The sequence below is a fragment of the Halichoeres trimaculatus genome, unplaced genomic scaffold (genome assembly GCF_033239565.1).
Source record: "Halichoeres trimaculatus isolate MK-OKI-2021-1 unplaced genomic scaffold, fHalTri1.1 fHalTri1_scaffold_22, whole genome shotgun sequence".
Taxonomy (NCBI): Eukaryota; Metazoa; Chordata; class Actinopteri; order Labriformes; family Labridae; genus Halichoeres; species Halichoeres trimaculatus.
This window is the reverse complement of record NW_027437200.1, coordinates 6,621,255-6,640,000: the sequence shown is the minus strand read 5'-3', so window position 1 is coordinate 6,640,000 and position 18,746 is coordinate 6,621,255. Positions and strand designations below refer to the sequence as shown.

Sequence of the window (18,746 nt, the reverse complement as noted above, 5' to 3'; positions counted from 1 at the left end):
CGCAACAATACTTTTGCATTTCATCCTAAAACCATTGTCTTTAGTCAGTTTGTGTTATCTGTTAGGGTGGTGAGATCATGAACTACAGACCATTTGCAATAAGTAAATGAGCATTCAAAACCATCTAATGGCTGAAAGCACATCAGGTCTGCAGTCACTAACTTTTGTTTATTTTTCTGTATGTGTGTGTCAAAAATTTGTGTCGTTCAGTTGTAGCACGCAGGCTCTCTAAATAATACTTGATTGCTTCTTTGAGCCTTTTGTATAAATTACATTGGCTGTATTACAAACCACCTGCTACATACATCATGTGAATGTAGTATGTAGTAGGCACTACTTCTTTTGCATGTAGTATAAAGTCTGACTGTTCTGTTGGGTCTGTTTTGAAGTATACTACTCTAGTTCCCAGTTTCAGAAGTGAAGCTACAGATGATGTTGGGGTTTTTTTGCCTTTATTATAAATATACAAAACAATATATGGGCAGATCTTGCCCTTTTAGTCATTTTGTTAATCATATCACACAGAATCACCACACTTAATTTCTAATGTTACATTAAAAGTTATATCATTTACTGAAAATAAATCTGAAAGGGATTTTTACAGCTGATTACAAAACAATTATATATAATCCACTGCAGATTTTGCAAGTTTTCGCATACTATCTACTACTGACTGAATTTCAGCCAAAATAGTAGGCACTGCTACTGTAGTGGGCGGTTTGGAAAACAGCCATTATTTTGATGTATTGTGGTTCATTTTTATGCTGTCATGATGTTTTATGTCTGTCTTTACTTTTCTCTCTGTACTGTCATGAACTCTGCTCTGATCAGCCAGTGACTACAGATAAAAACTTGTGTTATGGCTAACTTTGGCATACTTACATGGATGCAGCATTCAAGTTATTGTTCATGTGTACAATAAAAATAAATCAATAAAAATAATAATAAAAACAAAAAAAATAAATGAACCATTAAACAAATAAACAAATGAGGTCATAAATCATAACAAAATTGCATAATAAATTGCCAAACTGTCTGATTGAACTTGTAGCAGGAAGTAATATCAGCTGGCTTTAAAAAATGAAAAAAGTTCTTATACTTGCAAGGACAACTGTTTGTAGTATTACTGTTTATGTACGAAACACTATAACAGAAAGTCATTTCTTTTAATTATTGTACAAACGAAGTTAAGGTTAAAGTGAAGAGTGGACTCGCCTCTGTTTGGGGTTTGTGTTTACCACGCCACAGATCAAAGTCTGTGCCCCAGTTTGGCCCTCGACACAAAAACGTCTGGCTCTGTCCGTGGCTTCACCCATGGGAGGGGTGATGAAAAGACTTAGAAAGACCTTTTCTGCACACTGGATCCTACATGAACATTAGTAGACTTAAACTTCCCAACTCAGCAGGTGTACTTCAGAAAGATGAAGTTTTACAGGATAAAGACAGACTTTTATATGTTGATCAGACCACACATGAATCTAATACTGATGTATTACTAAATGCCCTAACCTGTGTGTGTCCAACTTGGGCTAACACTTTGTGAATGGCACTCTGCAGGGCTCCTTTCTGCCCTTCAGCCTGCCTGGCATCTGACTGAAAATCAATGAGGTCGCAGCTGTGTGGGAGGTTTGCCAGAGGGGATCATTTGATTCAGCTCAGACACCCTTTACAATCAACTGGCAGAGCTGTATGGAGGACAGGCCAGCGTTTAGGGAGTAGCTTCAGTTAAACTGCACGTGCATACAGATGTGAGCCATGCCTGGGAAATGTTTGGCTGTCAACGTGCCAGAGCTTTCCAGTGTTCATCGTCTCGTCAACTAATCGTTGCCACACAACCAGTTGCTGATGCTGTGTGTTTATCAATGCTAAAAGACACAGACCCACTAACAGAGCAGTCAGTGAGGTAAAGTGGAACAGACTTACAAGGAGCGTGACCAGACATTTTTGCATTTTTAATCATGATCTCAATGTCTGTGTTTAGGAAAATTAGTCAGGATGATGAGTCATATGTGATGCCCCCCTGAGGGATGCTTCTGGAAATGTCAAGTATGTCGCGGCCGCCCTCTGTGCTGCCTCTGAAAAATCCTCTCGAATCAGCATGGACTCCATTTACATCCCTGCTGTGCGGCATTTTTGGATCCGAAAGTTTGAGAGAGGTTTGTCACTGATTGATTAAACCGCTCTGTATCACTGACACACTCCTAAATCACTGCCGGACACTCAATAAAAAGCAGGACTTACTAACAATGAGCAATTGATTTATACATCCTATTGTTTTGTGGAGGAGTACTCACAAACCAGCAAGATTCATGCAATGTGTTTTTAACCTCACTCCATCTTGTTCAATTATTCATAGATTTCAATTTGCACAAACATTTGTTGTACATATTGCTCTATAATAGTTTCCTGCCTGGTAAATGTAATTTTTGTTTCTCCCCCACTAGTATTGATCTTCAGAGCTATTTCATGTTTCTAGAGATTCATTTGTCCAATTAGAGTAAAAATCCAGTATCACTTTGAATATCCAGAGTTGACGCCAGAATTGCATCAGTCTCCGAATATAACCTGGACCTCCCAACTGCATCGACAATAAATAAATAATCAGTGGTCCTTTGCACACTGACAGTTGTGATATTTATGAGGAGGAAAGGGTCACAGGGACGCTTATCTGTCACAGCCATCATCCCAAATATCACAGCTGGTCAGCATCTGTCTTTACTGCCTCGCTATCACAGCCACAGAATGACATTGGGAAATGTCCAAGGTGTTCAATCAAGAGAGGAGCAAAAGGGATGAGGATGATAAAGAGAGGAGGGGAAAATTACCTCTGTAAATTATGGGGAATTTTTTTTCTGCAGACAGAGAGAAAAAGTTTAGTGTCAAAACAACCTGGGTGCAATATGTATAGAGCACTGCATCAGACTGCAAGATGAAAGTCCTCTCTGAGGTTTTTACTGACACCCCTGAATGCGTCGTCAGACAGAGGCAGAGTGCACCTCTTCTGTTTGACCAAAAGATAACATCACACTGAAGTGACATTTACAACAGGGAACACAAGGATGCCATTTAAAGGGATCTGTCTGTGGCGAAATGATGGCGTAAGAGTCCCAGCTGATGGGTGGAGACCCTTCTAAGGCAGTGAAGTGGAAGCTCAGCAGAGGAATTTGAGGGAAGGAACCAGATTAAATCAAGATTAGGATTAGAGGCATGTTGACCTGTTGATGACTGCAGATTTCAGTCTCTGTATGCAGACTTAACCCTTTGATGTCTGTCGTCGCAAATGTGTGATGTACCGTGTCAGGTCTCAATGCAGCTGGGTTAACCTTTGTATCCTGCTAATGCCCATTGATTTGTATTCTATACCTAGCAAAGATCATATCAAATGTAATACGTCAAAATATATTGGTCAGAGGAAGAACTTATGATAAACTTATTATATTTATGTATGTCATATCTCTCTCTCTCTCTCTCTCTCTCTCTCTCTCTCTCTCTCTCTCTCTCTCTATATATATATATATATATATATATATATATATATATATATATATATATATATATATATATATATATATATATATATATATATATATATATACATATTTAACATTTTGATGCACTGTATCTTATTATATTTTATCTTGTTGTGAAATATTTCACTAGTCCATCTGGGTAGCAGCCCTTCTGATTTTTTTCCAGAGGCATTTCAAAAAAATCAGCAGCTGGTGATTGGACGACCGTTCTGATTAACACACTCACCACAGACCAATCCACATCAAGCCACGATATGACACAGCTTACATGCGCCGCTGCTGAGAAACAATAGACAAACAACTACAGGAACACAAGAAACAGCTGTGATAATGGCGTTAGACGACTGCTGCTGTTTTTGTAAAGTTAACTTAAGAATCAAAGGAACACTGACAAGTATGAAACTCTGCTGACGTCACTCCTACAGCTCTCACCTCTCTTCCCTGATTGGGCTGTTAAGAATTTAGCCAACTGAATTCATTGGTCAATGGAGCCTGGCAAGATGGATCTGCTGGATTTCAGAAACTGAATCAGGTCCATCTGCTCTGGAAGGATATCAGAACGTGCCCTGTCTCCTCATATAGTATTTGTATCGTATGTGTTGTATGTTTCTTTTTCTATGATGTGGTTCAACATTGTAATGTTTTGTTTCAGACTCAGACCTGTGAGACAACAGTTACTCCAAATACATCAGAGGAAATTTTCTGCACCAGTTTACCAGCCTACAGCATAACAAAAAATACTGTGCTCTATCAAGGAACGATCTGATCCCAGTGAGATCTGAACTTTCAAAGAAAACAGCAAGCAGCACAGCTAAATCCCTTTGATTCAGACTGAAATATCTCAACAGACGTACTCATGAGTCTTTCCAAGTGGATAAATGTGACTGACTCTGGTAACCCCGTCTCTTTCCATGTGCTAAGTCAGAGGAGTTTATGTTGGTGATTCATTCCTATATTTAGGAAAAGACAAGATGGAAGATGTTCTGAAAACATCATAAGCTGATGAAACTTTTTCAACTGCATCCAAAACATTTACAACTCCACAGTAGCTGTGGCTGTTAAACGCAGTTCAGATATCTAAGACATCTTTCATTTTGGCCAACTTTCACAAATTAGGCAGACGTAAGATTGACAATCACTCCTCTGGGGCTCAACAATGCAAAGTGAACACACCTGGATTGATTAGAGTTTGAGTCATTTAGAATGGACATAACTAAAAAAGTGATTTCTTAAATACATTACAAACCTGATATTTTTCATTCACCATGAGCAGTGAACCCTGGAAACTCTCCTCTGTTTCCTCTTTTGTAGTTTGCTTCACTTTCTTCTTCAGTGCAGAGACTGTTTAATGATTTGATGATACTTTTATGTTCTTTGCTCTGCAGTAAAAAGCTCATTCTCCTTTGGGAGTCATAACACTTTATTCTCCAGTTGAGAAAATCTTGGATGGCTGACTGAGGTGATTACGCTCTTTTGAAATGAATAGAGGTTTTACGTGCTGATCTGTTTTTAGGACAATTTTACAACTTGTGTGGTCATAAAATCCTCCAAATGATGCTTTAGAAGAACCAAAAATGAAATAAAGGAAGATTTTCTCCAGAGCAGCATGCTAATACCTCCACAGATTTCTAAAACTGAATTCTTTTTTTTCCTATTTTTTCCATCAAATGGGAAAATATCTTTTGTTCTCTCCTCCTTCTCCTTTCTCCTTCCCTGTCTCCAAACCTGTGCAGTGAACGGCTCAGCAGACAGACCTGTGCCACCCTGATGAAGTGGGAGATGACAGCAGCTCTCTGCGGGGCGGTGGGCTTGCTGAGCACCATGAGCTGGATCCACTGGGAGACACTGTTGAAGAGGGTGATGAAGCGCTCTAAGATGGGGTTATCCACCGTGCAGCCGTGCATCACGAAGCTGTGGTAGTCCTGGAACTGAAGACAGAAGGGAGCATCGGTACATTGTTGTCATTCCTTTGAATTCTTTGTAGGAACCCTGACTGTAAGACCCTTAGACGTGATGCTTTACACTTAAACTCTGAGAGCAGCTACTGTGGTAAATCTGATTTATTTTAGGAGAGACTAAAGTTAGGGTGTAGGAACCATAAAGGATGCTACTGAGCTGTAGATTGTCCTTTTATAGACTGTGATAAAATTGGAATGTGGAGTTTGTAAAACATTTAACAGGCAGGAAATGTCTGACACATGACAGTGAACAGTGTTTCTGTTGTGTCACAGTTTATTGTTCTTTGTAAAAGTGTGACTATTCAGACCCACGGGTGCTCAACCTCAGGGCACAGTTGGACTTTTTAGGGAACTAACGTTTCTGCCGTCCTGCTGAGACTTAAAGCTGGTACACATGTTCACACAAATGTGAAGTTAAATGAAACAAATTCCAACAACATGGCCTCAAGGAGATGAGATGTACATGTTTTTCCATAGGGGCCTGGTAGATAAACATACAAATACTTTACAGCCTGGGACAACCTTCCAATATTTCTATAGAAGGCAATGAATGCACCAGTAATAAACTGAATAGCAGAGATGGAACACAGCACTGGGACGCAGACCCATGTGAGTCCTACCTCTAGGATGAAAACAGAGGAAAAGGAGTTTTAACAATCAGCTTTCTGCAACACACTGGAAATTAGTTTTGCGTAACTATATTACTACTATAATATACATTACTACTGTAGTACTATACACTCACTGACCACTTTATTAGACACACCTGTCCAACTGCTCGCTAACACAAATTTCTAACCAGCCAATCACATGGCAGCAACTCACTGCAGTTAGGCATGTAGACATGGTCAAGATGATCTGCTGCAGTTCAAACTGAGAAGAAGGGTGATTTAAGTGACTTTGAACATGGCATGGTTGTTGATGCCAGAGCTGGTCTGTTGTTTTTTTCAGAAACTGATCTGCTGGTATCTTAACCAACAACCATCTCTAGGGTTTACAGAGAATGGTCCAAAAAGAGGAAATATCCAGTGAGCACCAGTTCCGTCGGCCAAAATGTCTTGTTTATGCCAGAGGTCAGAGGAGAATGGACAGACTGGTTGGAGCTGATAGAAAGGCAACAGTAACTCAAATAACCACTGGTTACAACTGAGGTCTGCAGAAGAGCATCTCTGAACACACAACACGTCCAACCTTGAGGCAGATGAGTTACAGCAGCAGACGACCACACCAGGTGACCCTCCTGTCAGCTAAGAACAGGAAACTGAGGCTACAATTCACACAGCAACACCAAAACTGGACAATAGAAGATTGGAAAAACGTTGCCTGGTCTGATAAGTCTGGATTTCTGCTCCACATTCAGATGGTAGGGTCAAGATTTGGTATCAACAACATGAAAGCATGGATCCATCCTGCCTTGTATCAATGGTTCAGGCTGCTGCTGCTGGTGTAATGGTGTGGGGGATATTTTCTTGGCTCACTTTGGGCCCCTTAGTACCAACTGAGCATGGTTTAAAGTCCACAGCCTACCTGAGTATTGTTGCTGACCATGTCCATCCCTTTATGAGCACAGTGTACCCATCTTCTGATGGCTACTTCCAGCAGGATAACGCTCCATGTCATAAAGCTGGAATCATCTTAGTCAGGTTTCTTGTACATGACATTAAGTCCACTGTACTGAAATGGTCTCCACAGTCCCCGGATCTCAATCCAATAGAGCACCTTTGGTGTATATTACTACTGATCAATCTGTGGACCATCGTTATTTACAACTCCATTGCGCTGTGTCTTGACTGCATTTATCAACTCATACCGGCTGCATGTTCAGTCCGATAGGCTGTATGACTGACAGACAGTTGGAGTTTCTTCCCACTCCATTGATAAGTCTCTCTTTATTCATGCTTGGCTGTAAAACCTTAAACCTGTTGATTCCTGCTCTGGCCCCACTCATTATGTCCGTTTATCATCATAGTAAAGCTAAATATGAGCTGGTTTTGACACGGCCTGTTTTATTTTGACGGTCACTTGGTGTTTTTAGGTAGTTTCAGGTCACGACTTCCTGTCCCTCTCAATGTTTACTACGCTGAATTTATGTGCCACAGCTCCATGTCTGTCAGTGTGAGTTGACAGACTGAGTTGGATGAAACCTATGTGATCAGTTTGTCGTAACAGAGAAGAGACGCACTGCAGACACATCTGGAGTATTTTAGCCGGAACTCTCATAATACTGGTTCCTCTAATTGCAAATATAGAAAAAAAAAGTAAATCGAGTTTTTCAAGTGCTTTACAGAAGTTTGAATCATTACGAGTGTTATGTTAAAGGGTAAGAGAATTCCAAGGGATAACAACATGAATGCTTGTGCTTTTATGCTAAGCTCTTTAGCTTAGCATAAAAGTCTTGACACAAAGCCAGAGTTATCCATCCTCTGCTTAAAGGTAATAAACTATAACATCGACCACTGAACTTCCAATCTGTTTGTGGACGCAGGTTTTATGACAACACATTGGATATATCTGAGTGACTTGCAGATAAAAAGGTTTTGTCATTTATGTCCAATAATGCTGAACAGTTCTGTTAATGTGCACAACAAAGCATCTTGATAGAAGCACAAAAAAGACTTTTTCAACTTCACTTTGTGTAAATATTGAACATCATCATATTTGGATGATTGGGCTAAGTCCTCTACATTGCTTTTGATAGTATTTCTTTTTAAAATTGAGCCTGAATCTCTCTAAGAGAAGAAAAACAGCAAAAAAAATCCTGTCCATGGCCCCAATCTAGCCACCAACTCTGTCACACTCAAGTCATTTAAATCCACTCGAACCTGGTGATTATCATCGCTTTTCAATATAACACTCAAAGTGAAAAATGTTTTAAGACAGAAAATATCATTACAGCCAGTAAAAGCCAATTTAAAGTGTTATTGCTAAGCAACTATGTTGTGCCCACAGCATGATAATTATGATAATTAACTGAGGTTTACAGACTTCAGGAGCTGTTAACACATATGTTCACCACTGTTACCCTCAGACTGTGCTCACACTCACCAGGATCTTGCAGAAGGATTTGTACTCCAGGTACGTCAGGTGTTCAGCAAGCTCACATGAATCAAGGTGGTCAAAGAGGAGGGACATTTTCCTCTTCTTGGACACAGATGGGACACGCTGAGTGACCTGCCGCTTCCATTTATAGGACGGCCTGTGAAGGGCAGCAAACACTTCAAAAATGCAGGAAATGAAGGCTCAAATTGTATATTCACATGGCTTCTTTAAGTCAAAATCCCAAAACAGAAAATCTTCCCTTTAAAATCAGTTTAAGCATTCATCACTGCAGTTTGATGACTTTATGTATTTGAATGTGGATTTTTGGGGGAGGAAATGTCTCTTAAGTTTTGCAGAAAGTTCTGCAGCAGTGAGTCAAAAATTGGCTCTGCAGACAGATAACCCCTCCTCATGGAGCACCAAAGGGAAGTTGAAGCCACACAAGAACAGCTTTTATGGGAAAAGGAGAAGTCAATGACCCCTGAACAGCACAACTCAGCAAAGTCTGAGAACAAGCAATAAAAAGTGTACACGCTGACCAAGACACCCACACGGAGGCATTCATTCACACTGTCAACAACATGCACAGCTTTCAGCAAGCAGCGCACTCACACACTGTCCAGGTCAATGAGCTGACTCTGGCTCTCGTTGCCCTCGGTGGTCAGGAGGTCTTTAAAGTCTTTGATCTGGTCGGCCAGCTCCGGGTTCAGATTGAACTCTGCTGGAAACTCGGAGATCCAGTACCTAGAGGGCAGAACAAAGAGATGAAAAGAGGGGGAATTGATGAGGAGTGCAACAAAAAAGAAAGACTTGTTTACGTCAGCTCACATGTTTAACTGTCAGAGCAATATCCATCCATAAAGGTAACTTTTAAAAGGTGTTTTTCATTTTATTGTTGTCACTTGGTGAAACCATTAATCCTGGAAATTAAGAGTTGTTACTTATACCTTTATCCAAGCAAGTCTCAGTGGAGATTTCAATGAAGACAAATGAAGATATTTGTAATTGTTAGCATCCAAAGGCTGCCATTAACTCACCCAAACAAAACAGACTTCTTAATTAGACATGCACCAATCGGAGCCGATTTCCTTAATTTTGGGGGATCTGTGATCAGGGATCAGTGATCGGCCCATCCTTACATATAAGTTGATCTTATACACTGCCGGGAATGCCTTTGCTGTTTTTTGCTCTGAGACCTAAAACTCAGAACACTTTATTGGTTGTTAAAGTTAAACGTATTTTTTTTTTTTTTTTTTACAGGTATTGTTCAGTGATTTTCAACAAAATAAGATTGGAACATTAAAGGTATATGCTGTCAGTTATGAATAATAAAAAATAAAAATTGGGATCGGCCCAAATTGGTACCAGCAGGTCAGACTTTTTAAAGATCGGTGATGGGCCAGAAAATTGTGATCGATACCCCTATTCTTAATGTTTGCCTGGATTTGGAAGCATTACCAACTCAGTTCAAATTTGGCTCAACAAGCAACTCCTGTTTTAAAGCTGCAAGGAAAAGCGCACTAGTGAGTACAGGAAGCTACAGAAAGCCAAGCTATTGAAAATTAGAATTCATTGTGCCCTTTCATACATCACATATTCCTACAGCTGTTACTTTAAACCTTACTTTAAATATTATGAAAACCAAAGCAGTATCCTGTAAAAGCCAGGTTTTCTCTTGTGCTTTGCAGTGGGCGCTAAGCTAGGCCAAGCTTAAGTAAGTACTTAAAGAGGCTGTGAGGACTATCTGGAAAAGCTAGTGTTTTTCTAGGATAAAGACTCTATTTCCCATGAGCACTTGCACCCACCGTTGTGAGGACTTGACTCCATCCATGGCATGTGTTTGTTTTGGTGCAAATAAATGGAAAGCAGATCTTTTAAACACTTCTTTTCTTTAATCAATACAGCTTTTTCTCCAGGTTGCAAAACAACAAGGCAATATACTTATTTACAGGTACTTAAGGCCATTGTTCAAAAGGTGACAAAAAATAAACTTTTGAGCTTTTCAGTTTGAAGTGTAGTTTAGTAGCCTGCTTTAGTTAGTGTTCCTCACAGCCCGGTATTTTAAGACATGTCTGTGATGTGAATCCTGGTTATGTCCTGTCAGTCATCTACCAAGCAGAGCTGACATAACCTCACTCTTCATTTTGTTGATAGACTCTCAAGTTTGAACAGATCACTGAAGAATAACTGCTGACTGTGGGTGAATGAACATTATCACAAACATCTTAGCCTGTGTTTTAGCCTGTGCTCTTTCACTCTCCAGTTTAGCTTACTTTTGCTTTGACCTCCTTTTTCTTTTAGACAGTCCAGCTCCAGTGTCCACCATTACAACAAAATAAATACAAGAAATCTCTATCAGCAGAAAAAAACACAGATCTCTTTTCTGATTGCTAAACTTCTTTAGGTGTTAAGTAATGGAGTATTTATAAAATATGAATCTTAATGTTCAGCAAACAGCTGCAATAATAGAGCTGGAACGATATGCTATTCTTGCAATTCAATTTTTTTTTAGTTTGCTTTTCTAACACCAGACCATGGGAAAAAGTTAAATGATGATGATGATGTCCACAGACTATATCAGGAGCCATATTTTCCCATAAAATGCACATCACCTGAGTCAGAGAGAAACATTTCACCCCCTGCTGGAGGAAAGTGGAAACTTTTTTCCTCTCCAGTTAATGAACAAAGACTGAAATGAAGAATCTGAATTTGAAAAAAAAAAAAAAAAAGTTGACGAAGAATCCCGATTTTGTATCGTCAAACAAAAAATTCAGAAATACTGATTTTCAATTTTTTCTTCCACTCCTGAGCAGTAACAGGATGATAATGAAAGGATAGATGATGATCGATTACCTGACAAGGTGGCATATCTTTGTTCTGCGCTCTGCAGAGCAGCTCTCATCCTGAGATCTGAAACAAAAGTCAAGGTACAACTTGCTCCAAAATTATTTTCATGCTTGAAACTTATTGAGATTAAGAAGATTCTGGGAACAGTTTCCTCTTTTTTGAGATCTTTTTTCTAATTTTTGCATTAGGAAGCACTACAAAAACAGACTCTATTGCTATGGTAGCAGCGTGTACAGAGATAAAGACAGACAGAAGAATACAGAAAACATATCTGAGGCAGTAAACAAAAAGAAAACAAAGGTAAAGGATACTTGAGCACCAGCTGCTTAGCCATCTCAGTTGAAGGAATGTACCAAGGCTGCATCATTAGAAACATGCGGACCAGGTTAGTATCCTTCAAAGTGCCCTTTTCATCTGGAAACACAAAACAACATGTCTGTCATCATAATGAGCGTTCCCTGTCTCACACACGCTCGTTTACTCTCATTCTGTCGTAATTAATGAGTGAGTGCTTCATCATCAACAAAACACAAATGAGACCTTTCTGTAATTACAAACAAACAGCATAAACAGAATATAAATTCCTATATGAATGAATGATGTTATAATAACCGACCAAAGGCTTGGATGCACGCCTCCACCAGCTCGTCCACTGTGGCCGACTGCTCTGATAATATGGACTCCATCCTTCCTTTCCTGCACAGTTATTCTCCTCGTTACTTCCTCTGATTCGACTCCCGGGCCTCTAAAGTGAACACAAAAGAAGATGAAGAGAGGGGATCAAAGGGCGGTGATTATGAAGCAAAGACAGGAGACAGAATATGAGATTCTTGGTGGTTGGTCCTTTGGCTGCAGGTTGGAAAAGTTTTGATTTCTGGTCCACACTGCAGGGGGGGATCATCAGTGACTGTTCCCTGTTGTATTTGAAGGCAGGTCGGTTTGAGTGGAGTGTCTGCCTGTCAGCATCATCCTCTGATATGAGGATGGTTTGATCAAAAAACAAATGAAAGGTGTCAATCTGCAAAAAATTCCAAATCCACAAAAAAGCCCTACACAACAATATCACAATGCTTCAATCACATTTCTGTATTGGTGCAGTTTTGGCCATATGGTGCACAGATTAGTACATTTGCTCATGCACTGTGGGATTGCTCTCTGTTTCTTCTTTCTGGAAGGAATCATTGCTGGAGTCTCATAACCTCACCTGCTGTGATACGGATCAAAATTGCCACCAGGTGTGTCTTCAGAAGAATGTGTGGAGACTCTGACGGGATTCAATACTGCAGCAAGGATAAGACTAAGACTGATGACTGAAAGTGTTTCTTTACACTAATAATGTGAAATCTGAAATTGTTCTGCAGCATTACCACCTTCTTTCTTCTTTGGTACATTTCACTCATATTATTCCCCTGCTAGAAAACACATTTTGTGTTTCCACTTGGCAGTTTTGCACTGTGCTATATTTAGTTTTAAAGCTGCCTCCAGGTGTGTCTAAAGTGGAATTTGGTTTGGCTCTAACAGGATTCATTACTGCAGCTACGATAACACAGCACCACAGGAAGAGTCAGAGTCCAGCACAGTTCTCTAAATGGCTCAGACTAATGACGGAGAGAGCTTCATTTGAACTCATGCTAATCCAGAGTGAATGATAAAGCAACCTTTAATGCGGATGAGCGAGATGAAAATATAGGAGCACCAATGATTGCTTTGTTGCATTTATTTGCAGACTTCTCGGTGTGTAAAAGGCATTTTTCATGTATGTATTTGTATGAGAGCCAAAATGTGCTGCAAACCTCTACAGCCAATTGACAGACAGAAAAAGACGGTCTCCACTTCCTTAGTGCTGACAGAGTAAGGATACTGTCTCCTTTATGAGATGCCTACTTCACCACCTGTCTCTTTCATCCCCCGTTACGTGGAACTTAGCTATGGAATGAATTTCCTGTCTTAAGTCAAGAGCATTTTTAATTGATTTGAGAGCAGTATTTTATTTATTTCATGCCCAAATTTACTCTGCGCGTGCTCAAACAGTGTCTTTGCGCTGGTTTACAATGCTACAGGGGCTCGTCTATTTATTGAATGATATTTGATTCCAACAGCAGACAAAAAAATTAAAGAAAACACATTAATTACAGCCCTGGAGGTCGGGGGGTGATAAACCAGGTTGAAAGACGTTTACCTATATGAGACACTCCGTAAAGAACAGCAGAGCACCCATAAACAAACATGGATAATCTGATTGGACAATACTAGGCGGCCTTTTATAGGTTGATCCACAAAAAAATTCAAGAGCAGACAGAGATCTGTGAGCAGAAATTCCCTGAGTGCTAGAGGAAAAACCCGAGTGTGAGTGCAATATAACTAAGTGCGCAAAGACACAGTTTGAGCATGTGCAGAGCAAATTTGAGCGCAAGAGCAGAGACAATATCATGAAATCTGAGCATGAAATCAATAAAATACTGCTCTCAAATCGATTAAAAAGCTCTTGATTTATGATAGGAAACTCATTCCACACAGCCTTCATTTTGAAAACTGTACTTGGCTCACTCCAAATCATGCCGCAATTTGGTTTTGTGGAACATCAGCTTGGAGTTGCCCTGTTGCATGGGCCCAACCAGCTCAGTCAAACTCAGTGTAACGATTCTGGCAGGAGACACCAACTGATCACTGTAGGAGGGACCGTGCTCACAGGTGCTCCCATTTAGGTGTCTGATTGGAGCCAGCATGGCTCCCATTCTTTACGTTATTCGAGGAGAAGAAGTTGACTTAATTATGGTGGAGGGAATGGAGGATGCTCACAAAGTTTGGCAACATTTTACCGAAAACAAATTGGCACGTTAAGTGCAAACTATGCAAAGTCAAACTTTTCTTCCATGGCAGCAATATGGGAATGCATGAATTCCTGAAATGTGCATGTGCAAGCTTGAGCAGGCGAGGTTAAACAGGCAGCCAAAACAGCATGCCAAATAATCGAGATTAATCGACTAATAATGTGATGCCAGACTGCAGCATAGTTTGGCAGCATTGTGACCGAAAATGATGCTATATATGTGAATGTGATCGTGGACGTTAATATGAGGCTGTGCATCCTTTGTATGTTTCTTCTGTTTAGATGGATTTAAAAAGGCAGGGTAAACTGCAAACTGAATTACCCTGAGATTACCTTTGAGATTAAAAAAAGTGGTCTGTATCTAAATAAAGTTGTATGTTTGCTGTATTCGGTGTAGCAACTTGTTTATTAATTTTGATACCGTAGAATAGCTTAAACCTTGGCAGCTTATTTACAATATTTAAACCTTAGATTCCAAGACTTGTTGTCACTAATATGAAGCTGTCCTGAAAAATGAGCATTTCTTTTTTCATTTATTTGTTTGTTTATTTATTTTTTTATTTTTTTTGTAAATTTTGTGGAAAACTTTTTGTTTTGCAATTAACAGTCTTAAAACTGTGCTATAACCATTTTCAGCATTTTTTTTTTCCAAGATGTCTACAAGCTTAAATTTTGGATGTCCAGTTTATTCTTTTTATGGTAAATAATTAGCAAATTTCTGCAAATCCAGCACAATAATAAGACAATTCTTCACAACAGAATTTGGCAGCATACACAGCTGGTCTGTTGACCTCACTGTGGCTTTTGAAAAACCCTGATAAAAAACCACCAAGACAACAACAGGAAAGCACTGTTTAATCTCCTTTAGACACTCTCTATTTTAGCCGGATGTAAAGACTCGATGTTAAAATGTGTGAGACACGGGTGAGAAAAATGAGTGCATATTGGCATTTTGTATTCACTGCACATGTTAGAAAGACAAGTCCGGAAACAAACATATACCAGAGTTTTCAGGGTGATTGAGTAACAAGGAAACCATGACAACCACAGCTCACAGTCAAGCCACTATTTCACAACGTATACACACCACTACACACAACACTGATGCACAAAATACAGGTTTTCTTCCACGAGAAGTGTGGTGGGAGAGTAGGCTGAAGGGATCTATTTTTGTGCTATAATCCCTGCTGCATTTATTGTGTCTGAGGAGACAAAATACACTAATCCTATCTTCTACACAGGCTGTGTCTTGATCTGGTGCTAAAATAGAAGATAAAAGAAGCCACTGGATATTTTGGTTCCTTCCTGATAAGCGTGACGGTAATGCTGAGGTTATTCTCGAGGAACAAAGTTGAGCCACAAAATCCACAACAGCACACCCCGCTAATGGCTCTCGAATGTGGCAGTGGCTTTCAGAGAGTGAGACGGGGTGTGATGATGAGTATGTGTACATATCTATTGTCCCTGACACAATGAAGCCTTCCACCGTGCTGTCTCTGCTGCAGCGCGGCGGGCGGACACACTCAATTATAGGCTTCAAGAGCTGTCTCAAACCACACGCGTAAACACATGCACTTCTGCAGAGAAAAGAGAAGATAAAGATTGTGGGGACATAAAACCCCAACGTTCAATCATCAATCAAAGAGAGAAAGTCAGTGATGAGGTGGAGGAAGCAGAAGTACCAAAGTATGCTCATTCTCTCCCTACTTAAGCAGAAGTAGACACTTGTAAGAGGAAAAACGTGTGAAAGAGTGTGAAACGGTAAAACATTTTCACTGCAAAGATGATAAAACACACCCTGAACTGCTCGCACATTTCAAAGGTCAAAAGTAGGAAGCTTGAGTTATAACTGTGACAAGACACCAATCTCCCTGACTTCAAGTAATAGAAGACAAAAAAAAAGAAAATTAAAACCATTTACTCTGCTCAGATGTCCAAATGAGTGCTGTATTTTTGGGATCAGGTCTCTTATCTTTCTCCTGACAAATTCTCTGCACATCTTTTTTGGCTTTAGGTCAGGTCAGTTAGCTGGACAACCAAACATATTGTTGTCACACACTGTTTGGAAGGAGTTTGGAGCTTCTTACTCTTCCTGCACACTCTGAAATGAGATTTCTAGACCTCCAAATGAAATACAAGGAAGAGGATTTTGGATAACTGAGGAACTGTTCAGTTCTTTTTAACTTTAGCACAGATAAGACTCTTCTGATGTTGTCTCTGATTCCGAAGCATGAATGTGAGCGTTTTAGTTTGTTTCCTTAAAACGTCGGTGTGTAGAGGCTCCAGCCTCAGTCCATTCCTCATGAAGCTCTCCAGATAACAGATTTTTTTTAACATTCCTCTCAAGGCCGTGGTCAAACCTGTTGGTTGAGTGCTTCTTCCTGACACACCTTGACCTCCTAGTCAACTTTTCATTAATATCATTCAGTCTGAGGACAAACAGTCATTTTAGCAGCGACCCTCCATGGAGGGTGTTGATGATCACCTTCTGGACACCTGCAATGGTTGCACATACACAACTAGACTGAGATGTATTAAATATTTAAAGTTTGAAAAGTAAAATAATCCAGTTTGAAATGAATTTTCTATTACTTTGAGATATGGATTTAACTTAGTTTTAGCTCTCAGCTATAACCTTGAAATTCTAAATATTCAGATTGAATGAGCTAAGAATAATTCATTTTCTGCTTCCCCCCGTTTCAAACATTTGTAAAAAGGTAACCTTGCAGGATGTTCATTGTAAGCTTTTTCTGCTACATATTCATTTGTTGCAGAAATCCCTCAATCTGTCTATAAAATGATCAAAATAATCCATTCCAAAAAAAAACATCACAAGATTTTAAAGAGAGTGTTAAATTGATGAGGTCATGACTTACAGATCCCCTTACGGGTTTATGACAAGTCAGAGGATTTGACCTCAAACACCAAGGTCTACCCATTGGCAGGCCTCCAGAGGGCTGGCCAATCAGAGGGAAGGGGCTTTGTGGAGTGAGGGGCCTTAAACTCTGTCCACACGTAGCTGGATATATGGGTTCCGGCATAGATTTTTATATGTTTATGCCTGTCATCCTCGGGAAACCACGGTTTTACGTCATGAAAAACAATGTTTTCTGGAAACTCTAGCCAAAGTAAAGATTTTGGGAAACTCCAGTTACATGGTTTCATGTAGACGCTGGTAAACACAGATTTTGGAAGTAAAACATCACAACTAAATGACAGGGTTCATTCTCTTTGGCTGTCACAGGTTTTACACCTGAAAAACACAACGAAGTATGGGTTTGGCATGCTCCTAGATGCACTTATTGGTGTATTTTCTTGGTGCGAGTGGACGAAAGCATTTTTAAAAAGTAATGAAAGGTGGACATTCGTTTTTTAAAATCTCTGGCTATATGTGTGAAAGAGAAAATGAAATGTTTCAGACAGAAGCTGGTACAAGGGTTTTCTAAAACACCAGAGTGAGAAAAATGTGATTGTTTCCTGCTGTAAATCATAATAAGCTACTATAGAGGTATCAGAGGGACATGAAAGCTTAAAAAAGCTCAAACCCTTTGTGTTCTAATTTATTAAAGTGCACCAGTCTAAAGGGGCCACAATGTTTAAAAAACTGACAAAATAAGCTTCTTCTAAAATCACAGACTCCGAAATATCAGATTTCTGAATGAAATGAAAGAGGCCTCAAGAAAAATTTGACTGAATAAAACAATACCAAGGTACAATTACCTAAAAGCTCCACTGAAGTACAGGAGCTGCTTTTGTATTTTTATATTCTTCCAAGATCAGTAAAAAGATTGAAATCATTATTTTTAAATAAGTCAGTACAAGTATGAGACATGAGGTCAGAAAACAGAGAGATCAAGAGCGAAAAGTGGCCAGAATGACACGCTGTTGCTAAAGATAGACATGAAAGTTCCTGTGACAGCCGCTAAGGTCACCACAGGAACTGAGTCTGAGCTACCAGCACAGAGCAGAGCCGAGGGTCTGCAACCTCAAAGAGACACTGGATAAAAGTTGTGAACACTGTGCAGTGCAGGTGGTTGATTGGTTCCTCACATTCACACTATATCTACAGAATAACCAGCTGAATCTTTGAAGGATTGAAGCGATAAAAATAGGAAATGGTTCCTGGTTCCTTTAATAACCTTAAAAAAGGCCTGTGACACTGACCAGTTACATTTCTAAGACCATTTCTCCCCCAAACAAATACTCCCATCTCATGAATATCACAGGAGGCACCGTGTCCTTGGAGTCTGACAGCACAACAGGAGCCATTATCACTGATAGGAGTCATCCAGATCGGAGCTGAAAGGGATTTCTCTTTCACAAACGGGCATCATTTCACTATTCAGTTCAGAACAACCCGTCCCAAAGCGCAGAAAGAGGATGTAAAAGTGCTCCCTGTGGCAGATAAAAGCGCGACCTGTTTCTGTTCCTCAGAAGTCATAACTAAAAAAAACAAAATGAGAGGGAGTTTGGTTCTACATGTGCAAAATCTTTGTTTGCTTTAAACTGTCCATGCCAGTCTGAAAGAGGACAATGATAGCT

General features: G+C 39.8%; 1 protein-coding gene across 2 annotated transcripts in view; it reads right to left on the bottom strand.

Annotated features, from left to right (window-relative positions):
- The window catches only part of LOC141784391 (RAS guanyl-releasing protein 2-like), a 72,480-nt gene that overhangs the window by 36,828 nt on the left and 16,906 nt on the right, over positions 1-18,746 (bottom strand). For both annotated transcript variants that reach the window (XM_074662220.1, XM_074662219.1), the window contains exons 2-7: positions 11,991-12,119; positions 11,686-11,788; positions 11,381-11,437; positions 9,140-9,271; positions 8,534-8,684; positions 5,285-5,458 (exon numbers count right to left, since the gene is read on the bottom strand). In XM_074662220.1, coding sequence (XP_074518321.1) covers positions 5,285-5,458; positions 8,534-8,684; positions 9,140-9,271; positions 11,381-11,437; positions 11,686-11,788; positions 11,991-12,060 — 687 coding nt within the window. In that variant the 5' untranslated portion in view covers positions 12,061-12,119. The remainder of the gene's footprint in view (positions 1-5,284; positions 5,459-8,533; positions 8,685-9,139; positions 9,272-11,380; positions 11,438-11,685; positions 11,789-11,990; positions 12,120-18,746) is intronic.